At 61.2% G+C, this 20,289-nt stretch overlaps 1 protein-coding gene across 5 annotated transcripts in view; it reads left to right on the top strand.

Annotated features, from left to right (window-relative positions):
• Positions 1–20,289, top strand: part of NUP210 (nucleoporin 210) — an 87,437-nt gene that overhangs the window by 57,368 nt on the left and 9,780 nt on the right. For all 5 annotated transcript variants that reach the window (XM_064496190.1, XM_064496188.1, XM_064496189.1 and 2 more), the window contains 11 exons: positions 4,959–5,087; positions 6,315–6,442; positions 6,529–6,664; positions 8,057–8,119; positions 8,298–8,477; positions 10,960–11,040; positions 12,054–12,185; positions 13,483–13,641; positions 15,216–15,307; positions 16,799–16,973; positions 18,386–18,561. In XM_064496190.1, the coding sequence (XP_064352260.1) occupies positions 4,959–5,087; positions 6,315–6,442; positions 6,529–6,664; positions 8,057–8,119; positions 8,298–8,477; positions 10,960–11,040; positions 12,054–12,185; positions 13,483–13,641; positions 15,216–15,307; positions 16,799–16,973; positions 18,386–18,561 (1,451 nt within the window). The remainder of the gene's footprint in view (positions 1–4,958; positions 5,088–6,314; positions 6,443–6,528; positions 6,665–8,056; positions 8,120–8,297; positions 8,478–10,959; positions 11,041–12,053; positions 12,186–13,482; positions 13,642–15,215; positions 15,308–16,798; positions 16,974–18,385; positions 18,562–20,289) is intronic.

Below are 20,289 nucleotides of genomic sequence, written 5' to 3'. Positions count from 1 at the left end.
AACCGCAGCCCTGCTGTTGCCTTTGGACCGTTCCGAGCAGATGTCAGGACCTCCTGGGTTTATTGCCATAAAGCAGAGCAAGAAACAGCCGCCTCCCGGCACCGTGAGCAAGTGTGTGTGGTTGGAGGGAGCCTGAGGGCCGCCGGGGGCCTGAGGTCGTGGAGGCCCGCCCCAGGCACGTCTGTCCTCTCTGTAAAAGAAAGAGTAACTCCCAGCCGTTCCTCCCCCACGTAAACGAGTGTTCACATCAGATCCTCCACATGAAACGGAAGACTTCAAGTTGTAAATAATTCCAGCTGCTTGAACTCTGCCTGCTTTGATTTACTTCTGGAGATTGAAAATATAAACTCCTCTGTTACCTAGAAGAGGGGAGTTTCAAGCTCAGGAAAATGTGTGCGTTGCCAACAAAACTTCTACTCAGATTTCCCTCCCGCCACGTGATTTGAGTAAACCTTGAGGACGCACCTGTGGCCAGAGAGCCCCTTCCTCCAAGAACAAGGGCTCCTAAGTTGCCGTGATGGACTAGGCTGCTGCCTCAGGTAGTGAGCCCTCTGTCTCTGGAGGCATTCAAACAGCAGCTGGGGAGCTTGTCTGAAAGGCTCAAGGTGGGATTCTAGCGTCAGAATCAAGCTACCCCAGGCCTGTGAGGCCCTGCTGAGCCCTACTATGTGCAGCCCTGTCCGCGGCAGGCTCTGGGACTCTCCTGGCCAGGACAAGTGTGACGTCCTGTTTGCAGATGGTCCCTAAGAGCTACAGCAGTTCTTGTCCGATCTGTGGACTGGCCTTTGCTCACGTGGCTTGTCTTCCGTAGCTCTTAATGAGCAGGGCAAGTGCCCCCCGCACACAAGCCAGGACATGTCTGGGATGGGGTGTGGGAAGTGCGGCGGCACCCACGCGGCAGGCCCCACCAGGATCCTTTTGCCCCAGGAGGTTTCCTGGAGGCTCCTTGGCCCCCGCACCTCTGCTTCCCCTCACTGCGGGCCTGTGCGGAGACCTCTGTAAGCTCCAGGTGGAACCGAGTTCTGGCTCCCTCTGTGTCTTCTGCGAAGTGCGGGAGGAGTTTTTCAGAGTGATGACAGCCGGTGACGGGTCCTTGCGGCTTCTCTCCAAAGGCTGTTTCTGAAGGACGTTTACACATTTCTTTGGCACTTCCAGCTGCTAATTAGCAGCATTCTCATTTCCTTTAATCACAGAGACAAGGAACTCACAACAGGGCTTCAATTAGCTCGGGGAAGATGTTTCTTTCTTTCCTGCTGCTGTCCATTCAGATGCAAGAGTGGCTCGTGGGTGTAAGTCGGCTTCCGAGCACCTCTGGAAGGGGGCCTGGATCTCCCGCCCCGGGCCGCTGTGGGGCTGGTGACGCCTGCACTGCACTGCACAGAGGGCCCATTCTGTTCACACGGCCTCCAAGCCCTCTGCACGCTCTGTCTCCTCTTTGGCAGGCCCACGCATGGAAGCATTTACCTGATTTGAACTCAAAAGTTTCTTTCTTCTCGCCAGTTCCTTATGTTTCAAAATAAGCCGAAGCGGAGGGAGAGAGCCCCCTGTGCACCGAACGCTCGCACCTTTCATTAATGGGCTCACTCTGCAGAGATGGGGGCCTGGCTCACACCGGGCTGGTCCAGGCACCGGGGACTCAGGGATGAGGGGTCAGACGGGGCCCCTGCTCTCGGGAGAGCACCTCCTGGGTCCTGGGCGTGTAGCCAGCCCTGGTTGTGCACATCGAGCAGGTGCATCGGGGAGGGGACCCTTCCTCTAGATGGGGTGAGTGGCAGGGGGAGCCAGGCCATGAGCTCAGGTGAGCCCTGCTGTTTCCCTGAGAATGGTGGTGGTTGGAGGTCCCAGCCCCCAGCCTGGCCCTGTGGGAAGCCTCAGGGCTGGCCAGGGCCCTGGGTGAAGCTTCTCATCTCAGTGCCTGTGATTTCCGTGTGGCCCAGGTCACCCCCACTGGCCTCGAGGGTGTCCGCTGGGGGCACAGCCTGGCCACCACAAGAGGTTGATGGGCACACATGGGAAACAGAAGCTGACTGCACTGCTCACATTCAGAGGTATCAGCAGGGTCCTGACTCTCCTACAAATGCCACCTGCCAAGGGGCACGTGCCAAGTGTGATGCCAGGGAGGCAGGAGCAGCGGTGACGTGGCAGCCTCGGGGCCCAGCGGGTGTGGGCGGACGGCAGGCGGGCAGAGCTGCCTCTGGCTCCACATGCAGCATCTCCAAGGAGATGAGAGGACAGGACCCTCCCTTGGCTCTCAGGTGGCCCCGTCACCACTTCAGAACGAGAGCTCACTCTGGATGTGGGTTTGCCTACCTCCCCCTGCACACGTGTGCCCTGCAGGTCCATCAAAAAGCAAGAGCGTCTGGAGACTGGAGGAGCAGGGGTGTGACCCAGTGGGGAGAGGGCCTGGCCCCTTTGATTCCTGCAGACCAGTGTGTCTCTGGAGTGGCCGGTGGGCTCGCCCTTAAAGTGCTGCTTACTGTCCAGTTGGCCCGAGGGGGCTGATGTGTGGGGACGGCAGCCCCTCCATGGGTGACCCCTCTGCTCCGCCGCCCAGAAGGCGGCCTGACGTCTAGCTGCCGGAGAATCCAGTGACAGTGGAATTGATTTCCCTGCCGCCAGTCATCTCTTTGTTTAAAATGTGCAAAATGGCTCTTTGGAAGGAGAGAAGGAAGCGAGAATGCCTCCCAAGCACCCTGCGTGGGTCTGTCCGCGGTTGGCGCAGCGGCGTGTGATTTCTCTGCACCGCCAGGGCCACTCCCCGTGGCAGGAGCTTCTGCAGGAGAGTCAGATCGGGGCCTCGGACCGTGTTTTCAGAGGAAGCTTCTTTCTGTAATTTTTCAGTGGCTTCTCTCTGGGGGACGTGTAGTAAGCCCAGTGACTCGTCCTCCATAAGGCTGGAGGCCTGGTGGCCCCCAGCCCTCAGTCCTCAGCGTGTTCGATACCAGGCTGGCGTGGCCAAGGCTCAGGTCCCACCACCGTCTTTTCAGAGCGCCAGCGTGACTACCACTCTGGGATCTTTATAACCGACTTGAGTTGTGTGGAATAAGCCAGGCGCCCTTCACCTGTGTTGGTGTGCCCTCGAGCCCAGTGATCCTGGCCAAATCCTCAGCCTGGCCAAGCTGCCAGCCCTCCGTGTCCCCAGCCCACTGTGGGCGAGGGCCTCTCGGCCCCGGCATCTTCCTGCCAGGCCCCCGCATCCTCCCCTGCCCGACAGTTCCTCTCTGGCTGCTGGTGGCCTCTGGCTCTGGGAAGTGGCCAAGTGTGGGAGAAGGAGCCCTAAGCTGGAGGCTCAGGCACTGTGTTCCCTCCCCAGCGCCACCCTGCAAGGCTGGGTTCCCGTACGCACATTGAAGGCGTTGGACCAGAATCAGCACTTCCCAAAGAGATGAGGGTGCCTGGGGTCTGCAGGCTTCTTTCAGGATTCCCGGGTCCTGTCCAAGCCAAGACGAGCTGAGCAGGCTGCAGCGTCCGGCCTCTCTGCGTTAACTGGCGACTCAGAGCTGTGCGCCGGATCTCGGTCTGCTCAGCACACCCCCCGCCTCGTGTCGGGGGCCAGTCTGTGCCGGGTGCTTGCTTGGTCCTGAGGTTGCGGGAGGGGAGAGGACAGCCTGCAGGGAAAGGATGCGCAGGAAGGTCTGCGTCAGGACGGAGTGACAGGTGGTCCAGCTGTACCAGGAGAAGTGAGCAGAGGGGGCGAAGGTCCTGACCGTCCCGCGTCAGGGGAGACTTAGCTGAGGGGGACGCTTGGATGTGTCTGGAGGGTGAGTGTGAGGCAATGGGAGGAGGCGCCCCCGATCTCTGAGAGGGGCTGTGCGGCCCTGAGGCGGGCAGGCGGGTCCCAGCCGGCTAGAGCGTGCCGGCCGTGGGGGAGGGTGGCTTGTGACGTCGGAGCCATGGCGGGGACCTCATCTTTTGTTGAGGATTTGGGCTCCCTCTGGGCAGCCTTTGAAGGCTTTTAGCCTGGCTGTGCTGGGGTTGTGTGGTTGTCTCCATCTGGTTCTTCCCCAGAGGTTTTTGATATTGAAATCGTGGCTTTGCCAACACCGAACAGTTCACTGTACCCGACTCCCACCCCCGCCCCCAGTGAACATAAGACCACAGGCAGCAAAGCCAGGGCCAGGGGGAGACGGGAGGCAGCCGCGGGGCCCACCCACTGACCCCATGGCTCGCCTCCTCCTGTGCAGCCCCCAGACCAGTTGAGATGCACACCTAAGCAGTACGACAAGTGACTGCAAGTCCCTCTGCTGCAGGACACAGTGATTCTGCTGCAGCGTGTCTGGGGAGAGAGCCCTCTAAAGGTGGGGTCCCCGGAAGGAGGTGGAGAGAGGGAAGACTTAAAGGGAGGCCTTTGTCAGTGAAAGGCCGGAAAGCAGGCGCTCGGACGTTCCACTCAGACGTTTGGCCGGGGCTCTACTTCAGACCCAGCAGAGGTGGAGATGAAGGTGGCCACGAGGCAGACCCAGAGAGTCACACGGAGGACGTGGTGGCCTCTGCGGCCCGTTCCCAGGTGCTGAGGCTCTGGGAGTTCACATGAGGGCTTCTCAGAGCTTCATTTGGAGATCAGCCGTCTCACAGCCTGCCAACCCCTGGCCTGTGGATCGTGGGAGACCCCGTGGGAAGCTGCAGGGGCAGGTGGCCTGGACAGGAAATACGGAATCCAGGGTGTGAATCCTCAGTCGGCCCCTGAGACGCTGTGTCCTGAGGAGCAGCTTCTGTTTTCTTCTTGTGAATGGCGGAAAGTTGAAATCAATGCTCTCTGAAATCTATCTGGGCACCAGCATTTTACATCTCCAGCCCACCCCTGATGGGCAGTGGGGGCTCACGATGAGGGGTGGGCAGGGCAACGTTTGGGGGAGGGTCTTCTGAGCCTGGGCCCGGGGTCTCTGGGAGATGGAGACGGACGGGCAATGGGCTGCTGCTGTGAGCCCGTGTGACCGCGCCCACCTCCGACCCTGCAGGTGCACCCTTTGCTCCCGGGCACCTCCACCATCATGATCCACGACCTGTGCCTGGCCTTCCCGGCCCCCGCGAAGGCTGACGTTTACGTCTCGGACATTCAGGAGCTGTACGTCCGCGTGGTGGACAAGGTCAGTGTCGACTTCCTGACGCAGCTCCATCCCCGTGGACGCGCAGAAGCCAGGAAAGCGGTGGGGCTGCGGGGAGGGGTTTTCCTCGCGTCCTCTGACGCCTCGCCACCGTCCCACCGGGCCTCACCCAGGCTCGCCCGGCGCCTGGGGCTCCGTGCAGACACGCCTCCCAGGCTCTGGGTGTTCATCCCGGCTGGCACCAGCAGACCCGGCTGGAAGCCTGGCTGGAAGTTGCCCCCACATTGGCCCGGGCTCGGGAACCCTGTCCTCCGGCTGGGACGGGCTACATACCTTGCTGAGCGTGAACTTTCTCCCCAGCGCGTGGGGTTTGGATTCTCAGGAATTTCAGTGGCAAATGAGTAAAACGTACCAATGCCAAGTGCTTTTGCCAAGTGAGTTCATAATAGGCCTAGGCTGTTCTTCAGTGGAAAGAGGGCGTTTTTATTTCCCAAGTTGCCTGGCGTAGCCGCACCAGGCTTCACAGAGGCCGCGGTCAGGTGCTGCCTTCGTGGGGTGAGAACAGCTGGGGACTCGGGCACTCACGCAGCTCTTCCCCTGAGAGCCAGCGTTCCCTCGGCCTCGGATGTCCTTCCTGGTCTGTGTCCCTGGTGATTTGCTGTCCAGACGTGAACTCTTCCACTAAGCGTTCCCCAAAGTTCCTACAGCGTGTATCCTGTTCTGCCAGGCGTGAGCCGCTGAGGCACAGAGCACCTGTTAAACTCCCCGTGTGCCTGTCGCTAGTCTAGGCGGTGGACAAGCTCGCTAACTGGATTGTTAGCTGTTTTTTTTAATTGAAGTAGAGTCGACTTACGACGTTGTGTGAGTTCCTGGTGTGCAGCATGGCGGTTCAATACTCACGCGTATTCCTTGTCAGATACTTTCCCACTGTAGGTTGTTACGAGATGTTGAATGTAGTTCCCTGTGCTGTGCAGTAAACCCTTGCTGTTCATCCATTTCCTGTATAGCAGTTTGTACCTGTGAACCCATGCTCCTGACTCAACCCTCTCCCAGACCGTTAGTTCTTAGGAGCGGGCCATGTCGTTTCTGCGCCTTGGATACAGTAAAGCACTTGATCATTTTCGTCTGTTGATGGGCTGAGAGTCTGGCGGTCAGCCTAGGTCTGTGGGTTTGAGGTTGGTGATGCTTTTGCAGAGAGCTGCGTGGAACCCCAGGTGGTGGGCTCGGTCCCTCGAAGGCCACCCCGAGTCTCTGTCCCCCGCGATGTAGGTGGAGATTGGGAAGACGGTCAAAGCTTATGTGCGCGTTCTGGACTTTCACAAGAAGCCTTTCCTGGCCAAGTACTTGACCTTCATGGACCTGAAGCTCCGGGCAGCCTCCCAGATCATCACGCTGGTGTGAGTCCTTGCTGGGGTCAGGGGTCAGAGGAGGGCATCTCGGGGCAGCACTGGGGGGCACATCTCAGCCCCTCCCTCTGCTCCAGGGCCCTCAACGAGGCCCCAGATGACTACACCGCCACGTTCCGTGTCCATGGCGTGGCCATTGGCCAGACCAGTCTCACCGCAAGTGTGACCGATAAAGCCGGACAGAGAATCAACTCAGCCCCACAGCAGATCGAGGTAAAGCTGACCCTCTTCACGCCCCGTGGGACGCCCAGCCCTGCTGCATGTTAGGGTGGGGCAGGGGGAGCAGGGCTTTCTGTCATGGGCTCGGGGTTTAGGGACAGTCCAGGAAGGCACGTGGAGAGGCCATACTAAACTCCGCCCTGCGGAGCCATCTGGCTAACAGAGGGCCTCCACCGGTCCTGGGGGTCCAGGGGCAGCAGGAGGGAGGACACTGGGTAACTTTGCTCTCTCTGGGAGGCAGGGGGGCGTGGTGTGTCAGAGGAGAGGGGGGACTTGTCTCAGGACAAGGGAGGGGCCGAGCAGTCTTTAACCCCTGATGTGCTGGAAAGCAGTGGCTGGTGGAGCTGCAGGCGGATGTGGGCGCGTGTGGAAGCACGTCAACAGCCGGGGGCCTTGGAAGCGGTGGGCTCCTCGCAGGGCTCCCGGGGCAGCAGGCCCCAGACTAGGGCGCTCCGGGGGCCGGCATCTCTCAGCGCGTGGCTTGGTGCCCGCACAGCCTGAGATGTTGGCATGAGCCGAGGATGGCAGGGCTCAGAAGGCGCATCCAAGTTCATCCCTCAGTGCCAGCGCTGGGCAGCTCCTGCCGCGTCCTCCGCGGTCTCGGCCACGTGGGGCTGGTGGGCTTTTGGTCAGTCTGTGTTCTGAAGCCGTGGGTGTGGGTTGTGCTTCTGCCCTTCTCCTGGTGAGGAGAAAGTCACTTCTGACTATAAACGGCACAGCCCTGCAGAGACATCCTCACGCACAAGGCAGCCCCTTGGCCGGCTGGCGCGTTCTTGTGACGTTTCCGTGCTGCTGCGAAGTGAGTGTTGTAGGGGTGCCGGGGGGTTGCGGGGTGCAGGAGGAGGACGCTGGGGCTTTGCCCTGCTGCAGAGACCGGGGCCTCCTCATCGCTGTGCCCGCGTCCGGCTTTCCCCATCTGAAGCGGAGAACTATTCTAAGGCAATTTGTCAGTAGAAATTTGGAGACGTTTAGTGAAAGAGGCAAGCTTCCAAAGGAGAGTTGGGGACGTCTCGCAGTGGATTGGAAACTGTGACGCACGTCAATCTCGTGGAGGGCTCATTAAAAGGCGGATCGCAGGGCCGCGTCTCTGACCCGCAGCTCTGAGGCAGGCCGGGGAGCGGGCATTTGTACCACATCCCAGGTGGCATCCACACCAGCAGAACATGCCTCCGTGAACCGCAGATCCTCGGGCCCAGGGGTGGGCTGAGGTCTCGTGTGACCTCTTGGCTCCTCAGAGTCGACCAGGACCCCAGGCCCCCGCCAGCCCCTCCTCAGAGTCAGAGTCGTGCACTGTGCCTCCCTGTCTCCAGAACCGTGGAGTATGACTGCCCGTCTGCGTGAGCTTGGAACACAACAGCCCCCTCTCTCTTGTGTCTCCACATGCAGGTCTTCCCCCCATTTAGGTTGATACCCAGGAAGGTGACGCTGATTATCGGGGCCACGATGCAGGTGGGTGCCCAAGGCCACATCCCCCCCACCGCGGCCAGCCTTTTGCCATGACCCCTTGGAGCCCCTCGAACGGGCTAAGGGTGGGCGCTCTGGGGTGTTGGCACCCTTGCCTCTGAGAACGAGGTGGGGGCCGGCCGAGGGGGCGGGCTGACGGGCACCACTGCTTCTCCCCATCCAGGTCACCTCCGAGGGCGGCCCCCAGCCTCAGTCCAACATCCTCTTCTCCATCAGCAACGAGAGTGTGGCGGAGGTGAACGGCGCCGGGCTGGTACGGGGGCTCGCTGTGGGTAACGGCACCGTGTCCGGGGTCGTGCAGGCCGTGGACGCCGAGACCGGCAAGCTCGTCACTGTGTCGCAGGTAACGGCGGGGGCTGCACTGGACGCGGGGCCTCAGGCAGCTGGCAGGGCTGGTCAGCCTGATGGGGGGAAGCCCCGTTACTGGGTTCGGGCTCTGCCCCGAGGACCACCCCTCCCTGAGGATCTTGCTTGAGTCAGAAGCCCCTGCCTGTCGCCCGCCCACACTGGGGCCGGCTGTGCACTCGCACCCCAGAGGTTGTCCTTCTCCAGACTGAGGGTCCCTGGCTGCTCCTTAGGGGACAGGGTCCTGAAGCCTGTGCAGAGTGATGGTGGCAGTTGTGACAGCAGACGCTGCTCTAGTCCCACCTCCTCTAGTCCCCCAGCACCCTCCGCTCTGCCTGTTGGTGGATGCTGGGCCCAAGGGCTGAGCTGGTGCCCTTGGCCACTCCGCAGCTGTTCTCGGACCTGCCCGAGTATTGCTGACATCAGAGCCTCCTTCCTTCCCTTTGTTCGTTTCAAGCAGGGCTTGGAGATGCTCTCGTACAAGAGAAGGGGGTGTTGTTGGCTCTGACAGGCTTTGTGGATTACGTGTGTGTTTTCGGAGGCGTGCGCTGGCCTGGCTGCCGTGAACAAGGATAGCTGGACACCAGTAGCTTTTCAGACCTGGGTTTATATTTCCAGGAGAAAAGGAAACCCTGACCCTCCACTAGACTCTGCTCAGCTGGAGGTTGTCCCCCAGGCCTCCTCTCTGGGTGGGGGGCATTTCCTAACTGCTTCTCTGGGTCAGCAGAGATGCTGGAGGGTCCCCCACCCCACGTCGGTGGCATTGACTCCCAGCAGGCGAAAGCTGGGCTCTCTAAGTCTGACCGCTTCCTTCTTTCCCGGGGGTGGCACTTCTGTGGGCCTCTGGAAGGAGAGGGCAGAGCACGGCCTCGTCCTGAGAAGGACTCCGGGCGCTTGGATTCTGCCCCATGTCCTTTGCCCGCGGTGACTTGAAGCATCTGCTTTGTGGTCAGTGCCACCCTGGAAACCTGGCTCTAAGAAGTGTTTTGTTTCGTGCAATGTGACTGTGGACAGGAGCCTTTTCAGAGCCCAGTCATCCCATTGGTTGTCCAGAATTGGGCCCCTGAAAGCGGTCCCAAAATGCCGCCACGTCCAGAGCGTCTGAACACACAGCTGAATGGGGAGCTGGCGCCCGCTGCCCCGGAGAGGGGAGGCAGGCTCCGAGCCAACACTGAGTTCATTGATTTACTGCTTGTCCCAGCAAGGGCCTCGGGTAAGCCACAAAGCTCTTTTGGGTTGCGGGGGTGGCTACCCAGAGTCTACCTGTCCGTCTTAAGGAGACAATAAGCACCTGCACGTGAGGCTTGCCCCTGGCCGCACATGGGGCTCAGAGAGACGCCCTGGAGAGTGGAACGAAGGCCCAAGGAGGCCCTGCTTTGTTTCCTTCTGAAGAAAGGGTTGCAGCCTCAGGAACTGGCCCATTTTTCTCCCCCTGGGGGCCTACGTGGCTGAAATGGCAGCTGGCTGGAGAGTCGGCCTGAGGGGCACAGAGCCCGCAGTCCCTCCTGGCCACCGCTCCTTTCCGGGCTGACCTTGCTGGGCCACCTCTCTCCGTGCGCCTCCATCTGGGGGGCCGGGCCCTGGCTCACCTTAATGGATGGAGGGGCTGCACCCCTAGCTGCATCTGAAAGGCGCCTCCTTGAGCCCAGGCAGGCAGGCGCTCCGCCCAAGGTCCGTGTGTCCACAGAGAGCATGTGATTCTGGTCTGAAGCTCACAGCTCTATCTGCAGTCCAGGTCACCCTAAGAATCAGCTTCCAAGGCAGAGGAGATGGTCCAGGACTGGCAGGAGGAGACTGAGCAGTGAGAAGGATGGAGGGAAGGAAGGGAATGGATGCTTGCTGAGCACCTCCTGTGTGCCTGGGGTTAGCCCAGGTCACAAGGCGCAGGAGGTGGGCTCACAGGAGCATGTGTGAAAGGGGCCTAATGGTTTTGGTAGTGTAGGTTCAGCAGCACTGCCACGAAGCCAGTAAAGTTAGCCTTTGGCCAGATTAATAGGAGTATGGAGTTCAGAATGAAGGAGGATATAAGGTCTGTTCTAACCACACTCTGCGTGGCTCCTGCATTAGTTCCTGTATCTGCTCAGAGACCAACAGGCTGGATTTAGGGTTGGGAGAGTCGGAAGCCTGTCCTGTGAGGGCTGCCCGGCCTGGAGAACAGTCCCTGCTCAGTATCCCCACGTTTCTGCATCGCTGACCTGAGCATCTGGGTCAGACAGGTCTGTAGGCTCAGAGGACCAGGCTGGCGCCCCCAGGGGCAGCAGAGGCAGCAGCCAGGTCCAGGTGAGGCAAGCGACCCAAAGAGCCAGGCCTCCCCGGAAAGAGAAGCATCGTGCGGGAACTCCTGTGGCGCCTTCTAGCCACGTGACTCTGAGCCGGCCTCGGCAAAAGCCTCCTTGGTTGGAGGGGTCCCTTCCCGAAACTCCCGTTGTAGCACGCAGCCCTCACCCCCAGCCCGCCTGAGCCCCAAGCCCTTTTCCTAGGATCTCGTGGAAGTGGAGGTGCTGCTTCTCCAGGCGGTGAGGATCCGCGCCCCCATCACTCGGATGAGGACGGGGACCCAGGTGAGGCGGGAACCTCTCCAGCCCCTCTGGTCTGTGCTCCCTGAGCAGCCCCTCGGCCGGTGTTAGGCTCGGGGTTCTAGCTCAGGGGGAGCTTGGGGGCTGCTGTCAGGATGCTGTTCTTCCTGCTGGAGCAATCCCCCACGCCCTTCACCTGCTCAGCCCTGTTCACCTGCGGGGTCCGGCTTCACTTCTGTGCCTTTCCTGCTGCAGAAGGCAGCCTGGCGATCTCTCCCCGGGTCCCTTGCCCCTTTGACACGTGGCACTTGCCGTGCAGTCCTGTGTGGGCTCAGACAGTTAGTGGGGTCTGCGTCCCCACTAGCCTGCCGCCTTCCCACACCTAGAGCAGCGCCTGGCACCTCCCAGGGGCAAACATCCGCATGGCGCGTCCTCTTCAAAGCGCTTTCTGGATGTTACTCCGCACGGTGTCTGGACAGCCCTGCGAGGTAGCTCCTGGGTCGTCTCCACGTCAGAGGAGGAGAAGGGCACCTGGAACGCTTCGGGCGTCTGCCCAGGGCACACAGCCAGCCAGTGGCAGGACTGGGCACCGACTCGCAGCCTGGCTCAGGGTCTGTTTTCGCCTTTGGCTGCGTCGTCCCCACGTGTGCCCTCTGGACGGCTCTTAGTTCAGGTTGTCGGAGACTGAATCCCACCCGTGCCTGCTGCTCGTGAGCAGGGGCTCCCACTAGACTGGGTGAGCAGGGTGAGCTGCCCTGCCAGTGGGGTGCAGGCGTCCCAGAGCCCTGGGGGTCACCCAGGAATGGGGTCTCTGAGCCAAGGTGTGACAGCCCACGGTCCAGGACGGACGGGGGAGGGGCTGGTGCTGCCATCTGTCCCTTCCTCTGTGTCATCACACCCCCCTGAACCTGTGCCGGGCCTGTTTCTCTCTCTCTGGGAAGACTGGGGCTCAGCTCCCAGTGCCCCACGGAGACAGGAAGGTACCGGGCTGTGCCCCAGAGCTTGTGGGGGCTCTGGCCGTGGCCTGCAGGGATCACAGGCCTGGCTTCTCCCCGCAGATGCCTGTCTACGTCACGGGGATCAGCAACAACCAGAACCCTTTCTCCTTCGGGAACGCAGTGCCGGGGCTGACCTTCCACTGGTCTGTCACCAAGCGGGACGTCCTGGACATTCGGGGACGGCATCACGAGGTACCACCTGCCAGAGCCCTGCACCCTCCATCCCAGGTGGCGTCGGGTGGGAGTGCTCTCACCACATGTCTGCCCACAAGGCCCGCACGTCACACCCAGGCCGCCCTCTCGAGGCTCCCAACTCCTTCTCCCAAATCTGCCACCACCGTCCCTCCCCGGGGTCCCTCCCCAGGGTCCCTCCCCAGCCCTCGGTCCTGCTCGTGTCCAGGAGCGCAGCTCCCAGCCCCTCTTCCTGAGGTTCCCAAGACTGTCCGCAGCCTCCGCCTTTTAAAACATTTCTCTCTTTTTTAAAAAATAGAAATACAGTCAGTTTACAATGTTGTGTCGATTTTTGGTGGACAGCATAGTAGTTCAGTCACACTTGCTAACCAACCACTGCAGAGGCCTTAGTACGGAACCTACCAACGGAAGGCAGCAAAAACGACAGCCTTGTGGGGAAGCCACAGATTTCCAGAATGTCTCAGGGTCTTGGTCGGGGTCCCCACTCTGTAGCTTCTGACCCCCTTTCCAAGATGACGCCTGGCAGCCCTGGGGTTTTCTCCAGGTTTACCACGGGGCCCAGCCCTGTCCCCGAGGCCCCCCTAGGGGGTCCTCAGCCCCTCCTGGTCTCAGCTGGCAGGCGCTGCAGAGGTGGTGCTGCCCCAGGTTCTGTGAGCTGGACCCTAAGTGGCGGGGGAAGGTACCCGGGGGGCCCAGCCAGGGGGGCCTTGGTCACGCAGGACCAGTGGGGTTTGTTCAGGGGGGTTCTTGTCTTATCCATGGACAGTGGGGGTAGGGCCTGGGGAGGGCCCCAGGCATGGGATGGTGTCTCCTAGAGGCTGCCGGAAGCTCGTCCGATGCATGACCAGCTCCTCCCCCGCCCACTCGGTGGGACCAAAGTCCTGTCCTCAGTTTGGAGGAGCTTCCCCAAACTGTTCCCATGGTATCCAGGCGTGTGACTTGTTCACAGACATCCTATCATGGGGGCTCTGCAGGGAAACACCCACGCCTAGAGTTACCTTCGTGATTTGTCAAGGCTCTGAGAAGTCTTGCGTGAGGAGGCTGGCTAGTGTGGCTTGGCCCCGCATCTTCTGCAGGCCCCCCTGGATGGTGTGAAATTGCAGCGTGGGGTGCCCTGTGCTCATGCTGGGGTGACTGTGGGCTGCGCTCCCTGGCTAGCAAGTCCTGACCTGAGCGGGAAGGCAGCGGGGTGAGAGCTGGCAGGCAGCTCAGGGGTCTGGGGCTCCTGTGGGCTCTGCCCTTTTAGGGAGCTGGGGCCCTGGGGTACCCCTGAAGGCATGTTTGTTGTCTGTTGCAGGCGTCGCTCCGGCTCCCTTCGCAGTACAACTTCGCCATGAACGTGCATGGCCGGGCCAAGGGCCGCACCGGCCTGAGGGTGGTGGTCAAGGCTCTGGACCCCACAGCAGGGCAGCTGCTGGGCCTCGCCAGAGAACTCTCTGATGAGATCCAAATCCAGGTAAAGGACAGGTGGGCAGAAATGGCCGTGAGTGGGAGAGTCGGTGCCAACTCAGGGGCCCTGCGGGCACATGGCCATCCGTCTACCGCCCGGGGCTGGGGCTGGGGTGTGTGAGGTGCTGTGGAAGCCCAGACGTGACCCCAGACTTCATGGAGGGGCGGGCCTGGCCAGCGGACCGGGTGGAGGGCGTGGTGCGCGCGAAGGCCTGAAGGTCTGAAATAGCTTGACGTGCTCCCGGAAGGGCAGCTGACTCAGCTCCAAGTCCAGGGTGCCTTCTGGGAGGAGGAGGCTGGCAGGTCATCTGAGCTGGGCACTAGTTTGCTGGTGTAGTTCACAGACGCTCAGAGCCCCCACACCTCGATGTCTCCCTGACCCGTGGCCATTTGCCATGGCGCTGGCCCTGGGCTTTCCTGCCAGCTGCTCACAAGGGAGGGGGAGGTCCCAGTGGTGCCTTTACCTCCATCTCAAGGGGACGACAGAGGTACACGCCTAAGAAAGGGAGGAGGAACCAGTGTGTCCGTGTGCGAGTCTCCTGTGCAATACGTGTGTCCGAGTCAAAATCAGTGATGCAGCTTCACTGGGTGCCCCCCACCTGGCGGAGGGACTCGCCTGGCACTGGAGCCCAGTCCAGCTCCCAAAGGCTGTGCACCACGCACCGTGTAGGAAGCCCCGCCACTCACAGCGTGCCCCGTGGCTCCCCTAGCCCTGAGACGAGCGTGGTGGGGATTATTGCTTCCAGACCCTCTTTACAGCTGAGGAAGTCGAGCTTAAGTGTATGGTCGGGACATAGCAGCGCTGGGAGGGAGGGCAGGTCAGTTTCCTCTTGCAAAATCATCCGTCAGTTCAGATGGTTTTAGACATAGGCCCTTGGGAGAATCCAGCTGGTCCAATCGAATCAGAAGCCAGCGGGGAGCCCAGAGCTGTGCTCAGCGTCCAGTCTCAGATGCCAAGGGTGCTAGCACCCCCGAGGGTCCTTGGAGAAGGGGACTCAGAAGGGTGACATGCAGAGACTGGGTGCATAGAGGGGTCTGGAGCTCCCAGGGAGGGGCTGCCTCCGTGGGCTCGGGCGGCGGTGGGATGGCAGGTCAGATTCCACCCACATCATCAGGTTCACTGTCCGCTGGCCTGGGTCTGCCGGGTGCCCTGCACCATCTCTGTGCGGGTCCTGTGGGAGCCGACAGTCGAGGGCAGCGGGGGCGGAGGGGCTGGAAGGAGGGAGGCTCTGGGATGGGCACATGCGGGGCAGTGTGCCTCGCTGAGAACTTAGAGCTTTCTCCAGGCTCAGTCCTGGCAGGGTCCCACCGAGAGGACCTTTGGCCGGTTAGTCTGCGAGCCGCCTTCCACACCCCGTCCGAGAGCTCGAGGAGGCCCGTGTTCCTGGCTCCGCCAGCAGCCCTCATGGGGTTCACCAACACCCTCATCACACCTTTGACCTCTTAAAGGCCGGCCCTCGCCATCACGGCACCAGCGACCTGACGGGTGCTGGCGTCAGGGTCTCTCACGTCTGGCCCCCGGGCCCTGCCGCTGGGAGGCAGGCAGACATCGCAGGAAGCACAACACGCCCTCTGTTCCAGGTGTTCGAGAAGCTGCAGGTGCTGAGCCCTGAGATAGAAGCCGAGCATGTGTTAATGTCGCCCAACTCGTTCATAAAGCTCCAGACCAACAGGTGCGTGACTCGGCGCCGGGCCTTGTCCAGGCGGGAAGCCGCGGCCCATTTGTCAAGGTTGTCAGGAGCCCTGGGTGCTCTGGGCACAGCTCCCGTGTCGCGCTGGCAGCGGTGCAGCCTCAGCTCCCGCAGAGGGGGCCCCTCTTCTCTCTGTGGCCCAGGACCTTTCACACCTGCTTCAGAAATCCAGGTTTTCAAAGAGGGGAGAGAGCCGGCCTCGGGGTGGTCAGCGTTTCAAGTGCCCGTGTCTCAGGACCTGCCACTCACTGTGAGGTCGAGGAACGAGCCGCCGGGGCCTCACCGGGGGGCGCGGGAGAACACGGCTCTAGCCCCTCCCGGGCGGTAGGGACACGCCTGACTGCTGAGAAGCGAGGTTTGGAGCATGTCTGCAAACCTGCCTCCTGCTTTGCATGCTAAGGTGACGCTTTGGGTGGCGACGCTCTGTGTGAACTGCAGTTGCAAAGTCAGGTGCCTTGAGGGCTGTCGGAGACACACACACTCACACGTGATGGACGAGCCGCCCAAAGTGTGAGCTCCGGCTCTGCCAGGCTCCGGATGACAGCCATGCCCTGAGGAGTCTGGCGGGGAAGAGAGGAGCGGAGCATGAGGGGGGCGGCTGTGAAACGAGGTGCGGCGTTCAGTCCGCGCCCAAAGAAGGGCCTTCCGTGTGAGGACAAACGGGAGGCCCGGTGCTGGAGGTGCTGGGGCGGGGTCTTGAAGGGTGCTTAGGAGTTCCATGGGTTAAGGTTGGGGGTGGTTGATGGGGGCAGAAATTGGAGGCAGGAGCAATGTTAAAGTCACCTGGGGAGGGCCCGGGGGCTGCGGCACAGAGGGCGGGAGCCGGCAGCTTTTCTTTCCTGTCTTCTCTTCATAACATGAATGAATGTGTAAACTAGCATAAAAGATGCACCATTTGTGTTCTGCCTCCTGGCGTGTGTATCTCAGTAGTTCTCCAGACCACATTCTTAGCAAGTGGCCTGTTTGTTATCTAGTTATCGGCCTTGGAAATAGGGCACGGCAGGGCCGGGGCTCCCATCTCACGGCTGAGCAAACCCAGGTGGGCAGGGAGACCCGTGTGCCTACAGGCGTCCACTTGTCCATGGGCTGTGGGGACAGCCTTGGGGTTCCGTCAGCTCAGAGCCCCCACCTCTTCCCGCCGCACCAGGCTGCCTTCTTTCAGCAAAGGCAACAGTCTGCCGCGGAGAGATCCTTTACGGCAGGCGTCCGGGCAGCTGCCGAGAGACCCTCAGCCCTCACGTCCTTCCACAGAAGATGCTGCCCTCCCAGGAGCGCTGGTTTCCCAAATCAGGTTTCCCGTCGGCGACTGAGGAGGCCGCAGCAGGCTGCCTGCACGTGGTCCTGATGCCCAGCGGGGTCAGGACTGGGCCTTCTCTTCTCCGGGAGCAGCGGGACCCCCGAGTCCCAGGCCCCTCATCCTCACCCCTCCTGCCGCTGCTGTCTGTGAACACGGGCCTGTTTTGTTTCCCAAAGGGACGGCGCAGCCTCCCTGAGCTACCGTGTCCTGGATGGGCCCGAGAAGGTTCCCGTCGTGCACGTCGACGAGAAGGGCTTCCTGACGTCGGGGTCTGTGATCGGGATGTCCACGGTCGAAGTGACCGCCCAAGAGGCGTTTGGGGCCAATCAGACCATCATTGTTGCTGTCAAGGTGGGATCACGTTTGCTTTCTTCCTGGAGTAATAAAAGCAATGGGACTGTTGTCCCCTCGCGGGTGTACAGGCGAATGGACTCCCTTTCTAGCTGAAAACTTGGAAGAATTTATTTAATCCCTCAGGCGAAGGTCCTAGGTAAGAAGCTGCAGCGTCTTCTGGCCGTCAGAGCCAGAGATCCATGGAGATGATTGACTGCAATGACCTCATTCATAGGTGGGGAAACTGAGGCCCAGAGAGGTCCACGGTTTGCTGGGACTGGCACTCCGGTGTCCTGGAACCCGGCAGGCACCTGAGAGCGTCCAGTGCACGTGCTGGGTCCTGACCCAGAAACCATTACGTGACAAATGAGTTCCTTGCAGAATGAGATGCCCCCCCTTTAGGCAAGGAAACTGAGACTCGGAGTGGAAGTGACTTGCTCAAGGACACACAGTGATTGCCAGCCAGTGTCCAGGCCCCGGCCCACACTGGCCCGGCCCGGGTGTGTGTCCTCCGCGCCCATCCAGCTCCTCCGCGTCCCTCTCCCCTTCTGAGCTCCCTAGTGACAGGACTGCCTCCTTGGGTGTCCCTGGTCGGGTCCTGGGGTTTGTCCTGTGGAGTTTTCTTTGCATATCTCATCACAGCCACTTTCTAACCCTCGGTGACAGAGAAAACATACGACCGCTTTAATACTCGGGTCGTGCTTGGGTCGTAGGCCTGTTTCCTTACTAATGTCTCTTTGTTGCAAGGTGGGTGTCTGGCAGGGAAGCCTACACCCTCATTTTTGAGTAGGTGGAATAGACTGACGGCTCCTTCTGTGTTAGCAAATGTGTTGAGCACCAGCTGTGTGCCCGCCACTGGACTGCTGACCTTTGGCAAAGAAATCGGGTCTTTTGCGGACAGCCTTTTTGGCCAGACTACGTTTTGTCTGGACTCAGGACCAGGGCTCCCCTTGAGGAGCTCAGCTTCCTGGGCCCCTGAAACCCATCGCCCCACCTTTCCGTCTACCCTCCCTGGGGCCCCTGCCCCTGGCTCCTGGCCGGGTGCGCAGAGGCCCCGGGGACGCTGCCTCCGTGCCTGGAGTGGGCTGGTCTCTTCTTCAGTGCCTTCAGTGCCCGGAGAGCCAGGCCCTCTGACGGCACTGAGCTCTCAAAGCCCAGGGCGTGTTTGCAGCATGAATGATGAGCTGGTTTTTTCACAGTTGTGGATCTAACTCCTGTGGGTTGGGTTTCCTCAGAGTGAGGCCAGCCACCACGTGGGGAGGGGGACAGTGTCACGGGCTGGGATGCCCTTTCCATGACCCCTCAGTGGGTCCAGCCCCCAGGCCTCCTGAGAGGGGTACCGGCTGGAGCAAATGTCTGGTCCTTGGGAGGTGGCTCTCCAGGGAAGCGTTCCTGGCATGGTCGTCACCGCAGCTGCCCGCTGTCCCCAGGTGTCGCCTGTTTCGTACCTGAGGATCTCCATGAGCCCCGCCCTGCACACCCAGAACAAGGAGGCTCTGGCGGCCCTGCCCCTGGGAGTGACCGTGACCTTCACCGTCCACTTCCACGACAGCTCTGGTGACGTCTTCCATGCGCACAATTCCATCCTCAACTTTGCAACTAACAGGTAGGGTGTGGGTGCCCCCTGGTCCCCACATGAAGCCAGGTCCCCACTGGACCCAGATTTGGTTCATGCAGGGGACAGGTGACCACGCGGAGAGGCGAACGTCACTGAAGGGAGAGTTTGTTACTTTCAGTTTCCAAGGGCGCAGGGCCACGGGGAGGCACCAGGCCCGGCCAGGCAGAGGATGAGGGGAGGCGTGGCCAAGAATCTTCGTTAACTCACGGTGTAGAATCGTTCAGCAGGGACGTCCCCTAACAGGCAGGAAGCGAAGCGCAGATGTTGGGCTCTGGCTGGAAGGTTTGTAATAAGATTTGGGCAGCCATGACAGCCGGGCCGCAGGGGAGATGCAGACAAGCCTGGCCGCTGGCCTGGCCCTGTAGTCAGTGGACACAAAGCATCAGTTACACCCTCTGCAAAAGCTGGTCGGAGAAGGCGCCAGCGAGGAAGGAGTGCGATGTTCCCTGACGTCTCCTGTGTGTAGGCCCTTTTGTGTGCTGTCTCACTGACTCCTCCCTGTTGCCCATTTGTTGAGGCCCAGAGAAGTCAAGCCACTTGTCCAGGGCCACACAGCCAGGAAATGAAATGGGGTTTGAATACTGGGTCCCGTCGGGCTCCAGGGGCAGTTTTTTTTTGGCTGACTCTCTGAAATAGAACTGCAGCCTCAGGCTTAATGTGAAAAGGGGGTCTCCAGGAAGGAGAGCCGTGGCCACGGGCTGGACCTGCGGTTCTCAAGGTGTGGTCCCCAGCCCAGTCACCTGGGAACCCTTAGAGACGCACGTTTACGGGGCCAACAGTGTGTTTTCACAAGGCCTCCAGGTGACCCTGCAGGCTGAGAACCACTGTCCTGGGAGACGCAGGCCCAGCTTAGAGGAGGGGAGAGGCGTCTCAGACCCAGGAGGAAGGAGCAGGGCTCCAGAGTCTCCTGGGTGCAGGAGGTTGTGTCCAGGTGTTGGGGACCACTGTGGCCTCGCCTTCCCACGGGCCCTGCCACAGATGCGTCCCCTGTCACTGAACACACCCAGGGCCGGGCGCTAGGGCAAAGAGTGGGGCTTGGAGCGGGGCCTGTGAGCTCGGGCAGGTCACCCTCCAGGCTCCATGTCCACACCTGCCACATGGGAATGTAGCCTAGCCCCTGGGCCATCAGCTCAGGCTGTGGTCCTGAGGGCCCCTGGCAAACCATGGTGCTCCATGCACACAGCAGGGCGTCTGCCGGTCCGGGGCGCAGGCTGCCCTGGAGGGAGCGCAGCTACGTGTCCCAGCGCCCCCGCCTCCCTGCGGAAGCCACAGGCCCTTCCGTGGCTGAAGCATGTGACTCCAGGAGACCAGTCAGGGCTCAGGAGGCAGGAGGCATGATGCAGGGAGGGGATGAAGTGGAGACCCCGACCTCCCCCGCCCCCCTAGCCTCCCCTCTGGCCCCGTGGTGGCTGCTGACACAGAGCACCCGCCGTGCACTGGGTGCTGGTCTGAGCGCTTTCCAGCTGTTCACCGGGTCTGATGCCCACGTCAAGCCTGTGACATACGTTCCTGATCAGCGGATGAGGCAGCAGACGGGGGCGATGTCACTTGTCCCAGTTACACCGCAGGGGGCGGCTGGTGCCTCCCCGAGTGTCCTGGTTCCCTGCTGGGGTTGGGGGGCTGGAGCACCAGGTACAACACTTTCCTCTGGGCCTCGGCCTCCCCTCAGGACGTGGGGATGATGCTGTGGGTCCCCCCGGGGTGGTGGGTGAGTCA

The sequence above is a fragment of the Camelus dromedarius genome, chromosome 17, assembly GCF_036321535.1.
Source record: "Camelus dromedarius isolate mCamDro1 chromosome 17, mCamDro1.pat, whole genome shotgun sequence".
Lineage (NCBI taxonomy): Eukaryota > Metazoa > Chordata > Mammalia > Artiodactyla > Camelidae > Camelus > Camelus dromedarius.
This window is presented reverse-complemented; position numbering and strand designations above follow the sequence as displayed.